The sequence below is a fragment of the Pundamilia nyererei genome, unplaced genomic scaffold (genome assembly GCF_000239375.1).
Source record: "Pundamilia nyererei isolate P.nyererei 1_Seehausen unplaced genomic scaffold, PunNye1.0 scaffold00016, whole genome shotgun sequence".
In the NCBI taxonomy this organism is placed as follows: domain Eukaryota; kingdom Metazoa; phylum Chordata; class Actinopteri; order Cichliformes; family Cichlidae; genus Pundamilia; species Pundamilia nyererei.
The window spans coordinates 720,019-736,694 of record NW_005187417.1 but is presented as its reverse complement, the minus strand read 5'-3'; the positions used below and the strand labels follow the sequence as shown (position 1 = coordinate 736,694).

The window sequence follows — 16,676 nt, the reverse complement described above, 5'->3', positions numbered from 1 at the left end:
GCAGAGGATAATGGTTGTAGCCGCTGCGATGCTTTCGACCAAAACAGGCGCAGCTTGATGACATCATCAACATGCGCTATCACGGTAGAGCGGTATAGTCAAAATCTCGATCGTTGGCCAAATTTATATCATTTCTATCGTATATAGTTTTTATCGCCCACCCCTAACCAGAGTAATCTGATTTGAGCTCATTATTTAACCAGCTAATCAAATATGGTTCTGTAAACGATTAGTTACTGACAGCAAATGGGTCGGCCTGCTCCCAGGAAATGGGCGTCCCCCAGCTGCTGAGCCTCATCTTGTCAGGCAAAGACTCGGGCACGGCCAGCAGGATGAAGCAGATGTCAGCCAGAGCGATCAGCGTGGCCACCAGAACCACCAGATTGTCCCCGTACCAGGCAGAAAGGTACGCTCCGATGGCCGGGCTCGTCACCAGGCTGGCTGCAAAGGTGGCCGACACCTGAAGGGATGAATTTCAACAGAGCACAGCTCAGGTATTTTTCTGTCCTGAGTCATGTCTGCACACAGATTAAGCTGATCTGTCAGTTTCTTTTCGTGTAAGATTCAGTTTCAGGAATTCAATACCATCAACAGTCTGTCTGCCTGATGCACTGTTTGATTTTAGGGGTGTACATTAGGACTCCTTACCAGACCATAGGCTGTACTCCTCTCTCTCTCATCCGTAACATCGGCAACGTAGGCGAAGATGACTGAGAAAGTCACGGAGAAAGCTCCAGACATGGAGATCATGGCGAAGTACCACCTGGAGGAAGTGAAAAATAGATTCAGTTTCAAGAAGACTGATACGAGAATTTTAACTTCTCTGACTCTCTAATTGACTGAAATCCAGCAGTGACTTGATTTTTGACAGGCACACTGAAATATTTCATTAAAAGATTGACTATTTCACTCAGGTCGGATCCATTAGAGCAGCAGTTCCTAACCTTTTACATCTGATGTAACTGCCCAGCAACACTGTTTATGTTCAACTGCATAATGCTGTACACATTTTAAACTCAATATCAACTAGTTTGAACTCTTTGTGTCTCAGTTTAATCAACAATGTTACTTAAGATTCTAACTCACATTTCAATTGCTTGAAATCTTGCTATTTCAACTATTAATTTGTGTTAGCTCAGAAGGTAAATGCTAGCCATACTTTCCGATGTAACCTTTTTTAGTCATAATATTGTTGCAACAGAGAATATTAGAGTCCTACCAGGGGCTGAGCCTCATCAGAGGGATTGGAGCACAGGTGAAGAAGACGGTGACCAAAAGGAAGGACCGCCTGCCCCATACGTCTGACAACGCACCAATCAGAGGCGCAGACATGAATGACAGCAGACCCTAGAAAGGCGGAGTCAATGATAAAAACTGTTTAAAAAAGTTGCAGCAACAGTGAAATATATCTGTGTGGTCATGCCATGCTTGATTCATCTTTTATTCATGACGGTTTTCTGTCATTATTACTTATCACGCCTAAAGTCTAGATATCGTTCAAAAATGACCCATTTCATTGTAGCTATTTTCCTAAATCACTGTTACACCCGTTTAATCTGTATAGCATCAACAGAATGAGTCACAAAATGGAAAAGTTGAGTTTCTTACCTTCACGCCCTGAATGAGTCCATTCATCAGGAATGTGTGCTGGGGAAATGTTTCATGCAAAACCTAGGAAAAAAGATACAACACCATCACGGATGAAACAGTATGAAGCAAGGTACAGAATGTATGCAGTTAGAGCTGGAAAGTCTTGGACAACTTTTACAATTTTTCATTAAAAACTATTAAAAATAAAACAATCAAGCCACTGGAAATAAGGCTGTGTATAAAAATAACAGTAATTTCTCATTGGTTAATGCAAAGGTTTTTTTTAACCCCTCAAATTACATCTTATGATCTATACTTCATTCACACTCTGACATATTTAATTTCCAAAGTTTAAAATTTAACTCATCTTGATCTGCAACATATATGCTATTTATGTACTTTGGAACACAAAGGACTAAGATACACCTGCTGATCTTACAAACAATCACAGCCAAATTTCCCAGATTAAGGTTTAAGTCTAGTCCCAAACTTAAAGAAAGACTTAGTGGAGATCTCCACTGAAAATATTTATGGTCTAGGACTGGGAAACACACATAATCAAAACACATAAAATTACTCTGATATTCTTTTACCATATTTAGATTTGTATTATTTTAATGCTTTCAAATGCATGTAGATGAGATTTGTTAATACAAAATCACTACTTTTTCTAATGCTTTACATTTTGACAAACCTACATTCACAAAACCAAACCCTCTTCCAGAGAACAGAATAAAGACTGGATTACTACCAAAGGGTTCATTTTGGTTGTAATAGTGGTTTTGTCCCATATTGATGTAAAATAGCCATATAGTGCCAGTCAGATTTGAGAAGGACAATCCAATAATATAGATTTTTCAACATCTTCTTCTAACTATAAACAATATAGCTCAGTCTTAATTCAGTAAGTGCTAAATCCATTGTAAAATGCAAAGCAGACCTGGAAAAACGGACTAACAGTGAAAAGGACACTGACATCATCTCTGCAATAATGCTGCCTACACAGCATGACTAATTTTCATTTCTTGTTCGGTCTTATTCACACGGAGGCTTTGAATGAACCGGGGTAGCTATATAGATGTTAATGTAAAAACCAATCGGTGTTACTCACAGTGAGCATGGGTGTGGTGAGTAAACCCCAGGAGAAAAACTCCAGGAAGATCACCACCACGGCATGATACACGCTGGGCCTGCCGATGCCCTGCTGGAGCTGAAACGAAAGAGAAACAACACAGACATGTGTCATATGATCATGAATGGATTTTAAGGTGGTATTTCAGCAGGACTTTAAACAATCATCCATTGAGTTTTAATGGTTTCCCTTCGTTCCAGGCCCTTATTTTGTGTTTTTTGGTACAAAAAGTCAACTTTCACAGACAGACGCTGGTTACCTGCCATTTTTTGTCTCAACATGACATTATCATCATCACATGGTAATGTTGTTGAGAGCAGAGACTGTTTCCAACATTGTCCCCTAGGGTCTGACATCTAGGATTTGCCAGTGAATACTGAAATTATTGACACACCAAGTCAGAATTTATGTGCAAAATATTTGCAAAAATTCATGGAAAATCGTTTGTTTCTTCTTGCGTTCCAGAGCTAAAACGTCACATGATAAAAAAATGATTCTCGTGTCTTCCAAAATTAGGTTTTACTAATAAATCCGTGTCTACTTAATAAGGTTGCAACATGCCGGTGAGAGACAGCAGCCTACGATTGTCATCTTTTCTCCACCTACCTGGTACCCCTCTTATTTAGCGAATTATGTGAGCCATCACCACAGGTTGAGGCCACCATTACAACAAATGCCACCAGATAAAGGTGAACCACTGGAACACAAACGAATCTTCGTCGCACTCATACGAACCAAAGATTTTGCGTTCCTGCAAACAAATAACAGCGTTACAATCCTTCCTCAAACACAGTACCAGCCGCGGCCATTTTCTTCTCGCTTCGCCAAGGCTGCATGGCCAGAAGCATGAAAAGCAAATCATCATTGTTGTCGTTAAAGCTTGGACCAGCGTGACTATGAACCAGACTTGGTGTGAGGCAAGATTTACATTTGTTTTTAACTGGATTTCAGTGTTTTAGAAGCATAAACCGAGGTAATGGTTTTTTGGAAGGGATAGACACATAGGGTTAAATAAGACACTTTTTATGGCAGACAGGTAAAACTGCAGTCTCAACTGAACCCATTTTCTAACACGTTTTAAAGATGATTAAAACACAGCGAGTATTAAAACTGGAGCACAGCACATGAAGTGATTACCAGCCGGCTGACACAGATACACAGGATTTAGGTGGCAAATTGGACCATTTTCTATATTTAGTTTGACTAAAAGCAGGTTTCACTAGCACACATTAGAACCACATAGATTATGTGTTACTCTTGGCTGTCCTTCTGTACAAATAATTTTCACAAGAGCAGGAGTGATGTGGAAAAGATTCCTGTACGACCAAATACAACATTCTTCTTTAGTGACTCCATAAAATGACACGATTAAGAAATTATATTTGCATAATTTAAAATTATGGGTAATAACTTTTGTTTGTTTGTTTTTTGCAGGAATTAGCCAATTTGTGTGGCAGGTGTTGTGGGAAATAAATACTTGTAATTACCACACTAACATGTACATCATGGTTATTTGTCTTTTTAGTGTTTGTGCACAAAATATTGGAAATATTACAAAACTATAAAACTAATATCCCCCATGTGTTATGTTTATTTAAATGTTGTTGTATTTCATTTATATTACGGTGTTAAAATCATACTAGAATACCCTAAATACATAACTCATTTAATAATTCTTTTATTTTTTTTTATTTTTTATAGTATTATTGAAACAAATAAAAAAAAATTTAAGTACTAACAGGAGACAATTGTCTACATAAATGTAATGTTTGTACAATTTGTGTTTAAAAAAATTATAAACAGAAATGAATGAAAAGTATAAATAATGAGATTAGAACATGTCAGAAAAGTTGTCATATATCACCATCTGAGGGCAGCTGGAGCTGAATGGTTCAACTGCATTTTTATAGAGAGAAATAGAAGAAGGCTTGGAGAAAATTGAGCAAAAATATTTTATGATTTTATGGTAAATTCTGCATGACACAAACCATAAATTGTCTATGGTAAATAGACAATAAATGATCAAACAGTAACTAAATATGAAGCTAATGCTGAGCCCAGCTTTTTGGACTTGCCTGGACTTTGTCAGCATCCTGAAGTGATAAAAGGTTTAGTTTGAGGCTTTGCAGAAAGATCTCTGCTGAAGCCAAAGCACATTTACTCCATAATGCTATATTATTACACAACGCACTTAACCACCTACCTGAGCGTTACACAGTGGGGCTGTGTTTTTACAGATTTACTAGAGAGGTTGTAATGCATGTACCCAGATGAGCTGCAGAGCTGCAAAGCTGCCACTAGTGCTGTTGTCCTAAAGGCATTTACAGGCAGTTTCTACTAGACATGCATTAACTATGTACCGTACAACCATGCTTTCACCTTTCGCTACAATTAAATATTAAGTGACGCTTTTAAACTGCATCTGCTGACCACATTAACAAACAACCCATTACTAAAAAAGCTATTGGTCTCTTTTAGTCTTGCTACCTTTGTTTATCTAGTTCCTGCTGTGATTTAAGTTAAATATAAAATTTAATTCCCGCCTCTCTTGTTTCCCCCATATCTTATTGTTAAGCTCTGTCACTGTGTTAGGTGTTCCTCTTTTATTTTGGTAGTCTTTATCTTTTGTATTTAGTTTTACTTCCTCTGTTATCATTGATTCGTTTCAGCTGTCTTCCAGGTGTTTCCCCTTCCCTTGATTAGCCCCAGTGTGTCCTGTGAATATGTAAGCATCAGTTTCTTTTTGTTCTTTGTCATATTGTCTGCTGTATTGTTTGCTCTAACGACTAGTTAGCAAAGTGCTCTAACAGTTACTTTGTTGATGACCTCGTGGTCTTAGTGGCTAGTTTTAAGTTTTTAATAGAACAAGATGTTCTTTTGGTAGATTTTGGTCACTTTCAGAGAGAAACAGATCATAAAGCTACATATGCTTTACACTATAGTTACCACATGTTTAATGTCACTTCACCTCCTCACTTGTTTTTCTTGCAAGTTCAATTTAAGCCTCTTACCAATTTAGTTTTCCATTTAATTGTAATTGTAGCAAATGATAGATGCATTTTGTATGTTCCCCAGGAATGTGTTACCTAATGCTTGCACTAGCATAAAATCAGTTCAATATGCGGCTGGGTATTTTGCAGACATTTTAAGTGACAAACATGACACTTCAAATAATCCAAAACTGAAACCACTATGAAAATTTGCTACAGCAAAAATAGTGGCAGAAATATAACTTAATATAACTTAATCTTAACTTGGGGCAAATTCCGCAAAATATGTAAGTAAATAAGTAGACAAGTGTCCTAACCAATCAAATTTGAGTTCACGTAGACCAGAGGCTCCGAAAGTGTGGGGGGATGCACAGCCAATATTGTGGGGGGGGAGTGCGGTATGAAAGGAAAAAAAAAAGAAAAAGAACACATCGGGAGCAGCGCTGGGCTCTCCAAATCACAGACAAACAGTATCCCACATTCTTGATTTTTAGTTCACAAACACTTGTTGTAATGACTAACTACTCCTGACATTTTGGAGATGTTGGCTCTTTATACAGGAAAGTTACAGTGGGATACAAATAATATCAGGCTGATCCTGCCACGATTTGTTCCCCTGGTTCAAATCACAGACAAACATTATCCAACAGCTGTTTATGTTTTTAAACCCATTTTGCACAGAGAGACATTTTTTGAAAAATGTATTGATAGCAATGTTGAATATTATTGCACAGGAAAAAACAACTACATGTAAAATAATCACACCATGACGCCTCTACCTTTGTAAATGGAGGACCAGTAAATCTGTGTGTATATGTAAGTGTGTAAAACCTGAAGATAGTCAGATTGTTGTATGTTGTCTCTATCTGCCATTCATCTCATGTAAACAATAATGTGGCGCACAGCATGACGTGAAAAAAGGCACATACCTTTGACGAACTCTGTATTCCTCGTCATGTAATACAGACGTAAACGCAAAAACTGAGTTTTAAACAATCTCAATTTTCGGTGATTCGAAAACGCCGTTTACGTGTGGACGAAAGGCCCAAACGCACAGAAACAGCTGCGTTTTCAAAAATACCCGTGTAGGTGTACCCGCGATCATTTTTTCAAAAAAAGTTTAGGAACCACTGACTTAGACAATGACTTAAAATAACTAAATAAATAGGTGCCCTGAGGCAATTGAAGATGGCAGCCGATTTGCAAGACTTGTTTCTAGAAGGTCTCGGGGTCATTTTTGTGAGAAGAAAATCATAGAGGACTGACTCTGTTTGCTCCATCTCTCCAAAACTTGGGGATTTCTTTGAGTTAGGTCTCCCACAACTGCTCCCGTTGATGTCAGTGGTTTCACCTTTGGACTCAGCAATTTAATTTTTTATTTTTATTTTTGAGTAAGGCAGCAGGGATGTGCAGCTTTATTGGCTAAAAATTGGCTATGTTGACTGCTGTCAGCTTATAGGAAAAAAATATTCGTATTTTGTACCACATATCTTGGATTCAACTTAATGAACTTGATAGTGATTATTCAAAGATACCGATTATTAACAAGGTTAGGATTACGACAGTTATTAATTATAACAAAGACTTCTTTGTCTCACTCTGGAATAAACAACAAAAAACCCCAATAAACTAACAACAAATTTTCTCTCATGACAAAACCGTCATTTGAAACAACCCCTTAATGAAGCAATCTTAGCTAATCTTGTGCACCACATACATTTAGTCGTTTCAGTGATTTCCACTGAGAAGCAATTTAATCATTCAGCTTGTTAAATATGAAAAAATAGTGGAAAATTATACTGTCAATTATAGGTGACGCATTCAAGCGAAAAGCTTAAATCCAAAAAGATTATTTCCACTTAATGGTACCAGTTTAAATTAAACTCATTTATTATTGTCTATTATTGTTTGTGTTCAGAGACACTTTGGTGATAAACCACTAAGAAACATATTTATGAGGATCGCTTTGTTTGCTTGAGATAAATAGTAACAAACAAATTGTAGTCTGAAATATCTGTGAAGGCAGATGCTTTCCCTTTAAGGCAGAGGTCCTTCTGGCCTCTCAGTACTCTTAATTTTGGCACACCTTGATCACCATACTTCAAACAATTATTCCCATTGATTAAACTTTAATCACCTGGCCTGGAAAATATCAGAAAACAGTGAATGTGCTGTCCATCACAGGTGATGTATTTATGCACCAAACAATACTACTGCTGTTTTATTCCTGGTTTATTATTGTCTTAAATCTTCCCATCAGATTTCTCCCAGATATCTTCTTTCCCTACTAAATCTGAAGATATTCATTTCACCGAGGAAGAAAAGCAGCAAATCTCAGAAAATTGTTCACACTTGCATCACAATCACTGGTGGTGATGGTGGGGGTCTTCAGCTTCTGTAAATGTCTGACTCGTCTTCATGAGGGATGTTAAAATGGACGCTGAGGCTGCGGAGCGATGAGTCTGCAGTGTGCGCCCTCCCCGGGTGAATTTCACGCATGGAGCTGTTATGTAACAGCTGATGGATCCGTCCTGACCACAGCAGCATGCACTAAGCTGCAGCCGTCTGTGTGCCACATTAAACCTGCCCTGTCCTCTCCCCGTTACTGTGCACTCACCTCCAGCCATTTTGGACCAGACCTGCTCTGTCACGGCTGATTATTATTATTAATATTATTATTGCTATTATTATTTTTAAAATAACAACACTGTCACTACTCAAACATCCCATTTTTGCCTTTTCCCCTTTTAGATTTGTTACGTTTTAGGTTTTTAATCATTTGAACAGTAAACACAGTAAAGTATAAATGATTTAAGCAGAAATTTCCACGTTTTGTTGGCATTTTGCTGTGAAAAACACTAAAAACAATCTTCTTTTTAAAGCTGCACTGATTTGATAAACCAGCCTTACGTCATGTGTTTAATTCCCTGTTATGTCATAAACATACAGCCCTTTAATTGTTTATTTATTTGCTGAGAATTGAGTATTATTATGGTTGCGTGGGTGATTGAACTGGACTGAATACACACGTCATTTATTGTCATTGATTATCAATATCTAAAAACACCTGCTGGACAAACAGAGCTGTGCGTTTATAAATGAGCAATAAAATACAAGTAAAAATGGCGGGTCGTGCACCCACCCCAGCTCCGTCCTTCATGATGATCTTCTTGACCAACAGCACTCGGCCGGTGGCTGCCGCCGGTTCTCCCGACGTCTCTTCGCACCTGCCGCGGGTCACGAAGCATCCGTGCCGCGTGGATATCCGCGGTTCTCCGGGCGCTTCCAGGGTGTCTACTTAATGAGTCCCCACGCAGAAGCAAAAACCGAGCTAACGGAGGATAACGATTACAGAAACGGTGACCGGTAATATCCACAGCACCTCTTTCTCTGGATCCTCCGTTCTCTTCAGCACCGAAACGTCCGCAGCAGCTCGGAGACGACGTCACTGACACTCAACACCCAGAGGACTTCCGGCTGGTGCTCTTTTCACAATAAAAGCCGAACATAGTCACGTCATTCCATAGACTGTATATAAAAGATTGAGCCCTCACTGTAATGTCATAAAGTTCGCATTTTGGAGCCTAAACGGCAGAGGTGGGTAGTAACGAGTTACATTTACTGAGTTACATTTACTTGAGTAAGTTTTTGAAAAAAAGTTACTTTTAAAGTACCTTTTTTGCACAATACTTTTTACTTTTACTTGAGTAAATTTGTGAAGGAGAAACAATACTTTTACTCCACTACATTTGCAAAATTCAACTCGTTACTTTTTAAAAAAGAATTTGTTTAACACATTAGATAACATCCGCCAGTGGAGTTTCCAGTAACTCTTTTACCAATCAGATGTGGCCATGCAGTCACATGACCAGTTTGAAACTGTGGAAGGCAGAGCGGGCCAAGCGTTTCAAAGTAGCGGACACACGGAAAGAAACACATGAAAACATGGCATGCGATTTTTTTTTCAGTCGCGTTATTCAGCTCCTGCTCAAACTGTACAATTGAATCTCAGGGGTTAGAAGTTCAAAGGTCACGATGCAGGGTCTCGCACTATACGGCCTGATGCTCTGATGCGACTTGAGTGCTCAAACTGTGCGTCCATAACATGAAGCTTATCATACAAAATCTGTCTCTCGCTCTCCCTCTCTGTCTTTCGCTCACACAGACACACACCACCACCATCAACTTTGCTAAATTACTAATGAAACACATTGACCAGGCAGCTGCAATTGAGCAGCAATGTCCATCCAACTCTTTTCATGGAATACGGAAGCGTAGTACGGATGCGTAGAGCTGCCACCCAGGCAAAAGAAAAATAGAGCTATATCACGTTATAACGTGAAAAGTATATTGTTCTAACAACATTATTACAATATACATAATTATCACGTTCGTACAATATAATATTTATATTGTACGAACGTGATAATTATGTATATTGTAATAACGTGATATTGTTCAAACATGAAAGGTATATTGCACTAACATGAAAAATATATTGTTAGAACAATAAACTTTTCACGTTATAACGTGATATAGCTCTATTTTTCTTTTGCCTGGGTGGCAGCTCTACGCTTCCGTACTCGGATGAGCTTGCCACAGTTCTACAAGTTGTGCCTCCATCTCATGTCCACTGCCATGCTGCTCTGCCTTTTCACTTTCATTTCTGCTTGTGCGTGCGCAGTGTGAGAGGCTGCGTTGAGGGGCGACAGGATTTCAAACAGGTTTGATTTTCTTGCGACCATACGATTGATGATTTGGAGCTGGTCGTGAGGTGTTAATCGCTTTTCGTTACCCCATGTATACTACATGATGCATGACACACGATTAAGGCGAAACTCGGGCCGATCCCCAAAAAACGGTTGCGCGACTGAAAAATCGGCTCAAAATGGGCCAAAAAAATTGCACAGTGTATGCCCAGCTTTTGGAGGCTAGCTTCATCCAACTCCCTACCCTGTGGTTGGAAGGGGTGTTTTTCATAATTTTGCAGCCACGCAGACTGAGGTGTTTATCTTCTCAGGAGGGCCATGGAGAGATTAGAGGCTACATCGCAGCTCCAGTCATGGCCAGGGCTGGACTGGGACAAAAAATCGGTCTGGGCATTTTGACTAGAGACCGGCCCACCAGGTATTAGGCTATAGGAAAAGCCATAAAGCCTTTGAATGAAAACAGATGCTGTTGTGACAGTGATGTACACTGTCTTGTTGGTATATGTATGATTTCTATACATTTTACGTCAGATAAAAACTTTTTAAATGAGAATAAGAAAGAAAAGTATTTCTTTGTGCCCCCCTTTCCCTGATAATGCCCTACCTGCCCCCCTGGGAAAACTTTGCTAGACCCGCCCCTGTACAGTTACCAGCTGTTAGATACTAAAAAAGGATCCTGGTGTTATTTGTCTCTCAGAAACAGTTCATAGCTTCCCTTCAACTCATTCATGTGACCTAAAAGGTAAACCTGTTTCTCCATCACCTGTTCAGCTCTGATGATTCAGTAAGGACATCTCCTGGTTTCATCTTCATGTTTCCCTCTCACCAGATAACCAAACCGACATCATGACCAGCAGCTTTTACAGCCCTGGCTCCAGCAAACATCAGCTGATACTCGAAATTAATATTAAATAAATGCTAACAACAGCTGATCAAGCGCAACATCTTTCTGGCACAAAGTGGGTGATAAACAAGAGAGAAAAGCCGATCAGCTGATCATTGATCAGTTTCATGATTGAAGTAGCAACAGGAGAGGGAGGGGGAGAGGATGAGAGGAGAAGAGGCAGCTGGCAGCGTAAAGACAGAATAACTCCAGCTTTGTGTCTTTTTCCATTGTAGCTGAAGTACAGGACAAACTCTGTTTGTTTTCAGCTCAATACGAAACGCGTAATATTTTTTCTGAATGCGGGACGATTCTGTTTGTACAGGATGGTTGGAAACTCTACTAACCTTATGAATAAAATAAAGTTCACTATCAGTAACATCATAGCACCCACCAGCTGTATAGAAACTCTGTCATGCTAGCTAGTAAGAGTTATTGTAACTGACTGTAAAAAGTCAGCACAACGAAAATAAACTACACCTGAACTTGGTTTATATCTGACCCAGATAGACTGCAGGTCATAACTTCTTACCTGAAGTTCATTTCACCTGCAGCCGCCTCGGGTCTCTCCTCCTCCGGCCTCACCTTTCCCTCATCCACCTGCTGGCTTCTGTGGAAGCTCCGCCATAGCCACCACCAAACAATTGAGTTATTTTTTACACATGACCAGCATCTGGCCAATCCACCACCTCTCATTGTTTATACTCTTACAAAAAAAAAAAAATCATCGGCCCATAAAAACGAAAAATTACCCGGTGGGCCGATGGCCAGTCCAGCAATGGTCACGGCTTCCATCACTGTCTTTCCCCAGAGTAACAGCCAAACAGTGCAAGGAGGATCTATTGGTTCTTATTTTAAACTTAATCTGGAATTCATTGCAAACTGTTTGTGTGGGATATGAATGACAAGATTTTGTTTTTCAACAGGAGTTAGTAAAAAACATCTCCAGTGTGATCAAATGTTCTTGCCAAACATCTGCAGCTTGGCAGTGTATACATTACTATAATGACCAGACCTAATTCTTTTGAATACATCTTTCCACAGGTCTCAACTTCATCAGACATCACCTAGACACAGAGATGGATGAGTCCAGCACAAACAGCAGCCTAACTGGCTAAGATGATGGGTCCATGGAGTCAGGAAAGCCAGAAGTAGGGGAGCTGGAGAGGTACCTTTCATGCCCATTCACTGGAGGTGTGGATCTATTGCATGGCTTTCCTCACATCAAGAAGCTTTCGATCAAAATCAGTACAGCTCTTCCTGCATCTGGAGCTTGTGAAGGACTTCTTAGTCATGCAGGACTCCTGTTCACTGCTAAACAGTTACAGCTTCACAGAAAGAACCTTGAGAGCAAACTGCTGCTGAAGCTTAACCATCACTTCACTGAGTGAAGAAATGGCACATTTTTGCTAAATATGCAGTAATAGATGCACACCCATACAATTTATGGTAAACTGAGCTGCCTTGTATGGACATATGTTGAAGATGCCTCGTTCTAATGGTTTCTCTGAGGCTGCTGTGCCATTTGGAGCAAAAGTGAATGTAAAGTTTACAGCATATCTTGTCACTGGAAATTGTTTGCACTGTTTATATTATTTACTGTAGGCATTGGTGAAAAAAGCCTTATGTTGTGAAAAACTGAAATCTGGAAATTAGAATTGTTGTGCCTTATTTTGTTGATGTTTTTACATATATTCCTTTTGAAAATACAAAAATTTGTATATTTATTTATTTTTGTTTGTCTGATAGCATTTATTTAAAAAATAAATCGGACATTTCAAACAGTTACTCACTGAGTAGTCTTTTCTCCAAGTACTTTTTTACTCTTACTTGAGTAACTTTTTTGAACACTACTTTTCACTGTTACTTGAGTAATAATATTTTAAAGTAATGCTACTCTTACTTGAGTACAATTTTTGGATACTCGACCCACCTCTGCTAAATGATTCAGATATTTTTCTTCACAAGCAAAGGGAAAGTTAACAGATTACATTTCAACAGTATGGCTCAGTTTTCCTACCATTACCTTTTCAGTAATACAGTAACATAATGGATTACTGTACTAACTATTAGGGCTGGGCCATATCATACCGTTCACGGTAATACTGGTATAATGTTGGGCAATAATAAGAAAATGAAATATCGCAATAGAATATCGGTAAAACGCGCATGCGCAGTGCCTTTGTTTTCATTTGCACATGGCCGAAAAAGCATGGTTGCGGTGACGGAGAATGAGAAGGGCGAAAGCGGATCGTTATTTTTGGTAGAGCATGCTAGCGGGCCGTCGTTATTACCGTGTTTTTTGGAAAATACGGCACACTTAAAATCAATCCTTTGATTGTTCTGAAAATCGACAGTGCCCCTTATAATCCCGTGTGCCTTATGTATGAATTCTGGTTTTGTTTACTGACCTCGAAACGATTTTATGTACACGGCGCTCGAAAATCTGTCAAATGTTTCAGTACGACTTTGCTAAGCTACGAAGCCGCACCGCTTGATGGATTGTTGGAGCATTATGGCTACCGTAGGCAGGAGCCTCGCGGAGTGATACGTACTGTGCTTCAACATAATATTACAGTATTGTGTGTGTATAACCTCTTTTTAAGTTTTGTGGATATTATACATGGTTATGCTGAGGATATGTCGGCCAGTTTCCACTGGAAATGCCTTTTGGTTAAAGTGTCAGCAAGGAATTTACATTCGCACTGTTACGTTTTTATATAACTTTAATGCAGATTAAAAAAAAACAGTTGCTTGTTTAAGTGAAAATACATTAATGGTTTTTTTTTTTTGCACTAATAAAGTTGTGGAGTTGTAAAGTATTTTGTCTAGTGTCAATTATATCGTCAGTTATGTCGTTATCGCAAATTTTCAAATGTATATCGTGATAAATATTTTTGGTCATATCGTCCTGCTCTACTAACTATAGTTACAACTATGCTGTTACTCTCATATCAAAGAAGAAAAAGAATGCTCTTCAGTCGAGTGGATGCAGACTCAGCATCAAAGAAGGGTTACTGAGGCACTATGTCTTTTGGTAACGTTTATTCTTGGAGCATATCAACTCATAAGTCATCCACAGCCAGTCACAGTTAAATACCAGGCCTGGGTTTGCAGTCAGTCAACTTCCATGACAAAGTAATTACCCCTAGAGACTGCTAGAATTAAAAAGGCAAGGGGCATAAATTTCTAAACAATTATACACAAACTAAACTGAAGTGTATTATTAGAGCAATAATACAAAAGTATCTGAAAAACAAACAAACAAACCTAGATTTATAATACATCACAATAAAATAAGCCGCAATTGAAATATTAAAATGGACATACTCATGTACAGTACAGAAAAGCAATAAGCAATTGTGTTTTCCTAGCTAATATCTAAAACACAGGACAGAGTTAGCTACTACAAAGAGAAAATGAACATTAACAGCCTTAGAGCATCTCGCATGCCTGGATAAAATCCTCAAAAATTTCAAAAAGAACTACAAGAGAATTAATTATTGTTTTTAAGCTAAAAAGACCCAAAGAAATACAAATGTTTATTTCCACATTTCACTAACAGAAACTAATCGGTAATTTCTTTTACTTTGAAAGCCGAACTCTATTTCCTGTCTGATAAACTAAACTTGACTGATGATCAGTTGAGTACGGTTCGGTCCATTGGAGATATTTGTGTCTTAGAGCCTCCCTGAGCCTGACGGGGCCAGAACAGAAACCGGACCATCTATTTGATTTAAGCCATGAAGAAAGGGACTGAAAAAGGACTGTGAGAGCGTCTGCTTGGCCAGGACCCCCATGGATAAGCACGTTTTCAAGTCAAGTTGGGACAATAAGGTCTTATATAAGGCAGAACAATAACACAAGACCGGATATAATCCTTTCACAATAAAAGTGCTGCTAAAAGTGAAGAGGCGGAATAGAAAAAAAAAGAAAAATCAAAGAATCAGTTTTTATTCGCAACTTTTAATTAATTAAAGATTTAAATACATAATTTATTCAAATCAGTAGATTTTCATCAGCCTTAAGACCAGTACTGAGAAATTGGGGGAACGTGTGTGTATTATTTTGAAAACGAGGCTGGACCCCGGTTGGTTTTGACAGTGGCAGACGGAGGTGAAAAAACGAGAGACTCACGTGTCTGTGGCTGTGGTCGTTATGTATGTGTGTGTGTTACTGTCTGTATGAATAAAACATGACAAAAAAAGAGTGGTGACGGTGGGAAACGTGACCGGCCGACTCGCATCATCAATCAGGAGAGAAGCAGACGCAGATTGAAACATTTAAAGTGATCACCATCTTATTTTAGAAGCATTATTCTGCCTCCACACATAAAGGATAGCCGTGATTACACTTTTTTAGTGCCTTAATCTACCCAGTGAGGCCAAAAAGATCATAAGAATGATGTACACGGACATGAAGAGCCTCAGAGGCAGAGATGAGCTGTGATCATGCTCCAAAAAAGAAAACAGATGTGAGGCAGTGTCTGGAGAAATGAAATCAAAGATTTTCTCTCTGGCCCTGTGTTTATCTGCAGCAGCTGGTGCACTGAGGAGAAACCAGGCATCTTGGAGCTTCCACCAGTTAAAAGCAAATCATATTTCCATGGATACATTTGAAAGAACACATATTTATACACTCCGGAGATAAATGCAGGTGACTCAGCGTCTCTCTGGCAAAAACACATGTATGTACCATTTGATCTGTTTTCAAGTCACCAGAAGCCCAAATCTTTGGCTTTGGGCAATTTAAAGGACATGCTGTATTTACAGAAGCCTTTAATCTTTCATTTAGACCTTTAAACGGAAACCACATCCATGTGGAATTCCTCATTGTCCGCCAATGCAAGAACACTTTTTCAATCAAGAATTAAATGATTAACTGATCAGAGTTGGTTGAACTTCATGGGTATTAGTTGGTTCAGAAACAGAGACCAGTGAGAGTCCATTTCATCTGCTGTGCTGAAAATCAAAGCGACAGACCCCACTCCAGACTCTCTCACATCTGCCACATGTGTTCAGTGTGAACCTGTTAAGAAAACAGGGCACCAGTGGCTGACCTGCCAGTTCTGCTGTTCTTTGGTGACTCCCAGCTGATCTGGTGTGCTGGTCCGTCACAGAGTCTGTCTCTGACATGCTCATAAGTGATGTGGTGCAGGTCGTTTTGCTGTGAGCTTCCTGTTCCATGGAGCCCAGAGTTGTGTTTTTTGGTTAGAAAATGCCTAAAATACTGAAATGATCAAAGTTATAAAACCTTCAATGGCCCAAATTCAGCCTGAGTGGAAATTCAGGCAGTCTGTTTTAAATAACAAGCAGATTTTGGACCAAATTTAGTGAAGTACATAATTCAAACAACATAAGCCACGTTAACAC

General features: G+C 39.0%; 1 protein-coding gene across 1 annotated transcript in view; it reads right to left on the bottom strand.

Annotated features, from left to right (window-relative positions):
• Positions 1-16,439, bottom strand: part of mfsd14ba (major facilitator superfamily domain containing 14Ba) — a 22,856-nt gene extending 6,417 nt beyond the window's left edge. Inside the window, exons 1-7 of the mRNA XM_013908889.1 lie at positions 16,364-16,439; positions 8,855-9,006; positions 2,702-2,800; positions 1,609-1,671; positions 1,220-1,347; positions 649-763; positions 242-460 (exon numbers count right to left, since the gene is read on the bottom strand). Of these exons, the coding sequence (XP_013764343.1) occupies positions 242-460; positions 649-763; positions 1,220-1,347; positions 1,609-1,671; positions 2,702-2,800; positions 8,855-9,006; positions 16,364-16,439 (852 nt within the window). The remainder of the gene's footprint in view (positions 1-241; positions 461-648; positions 764-1,219; positions 1,348-1,608; positions 1,672-2,701; positions 2,801-8,854; positions 9,007-16,363) is intronic.
• Between the last annotated feature and the right edge of the window lie 237 nt (positions 16,440-16,676).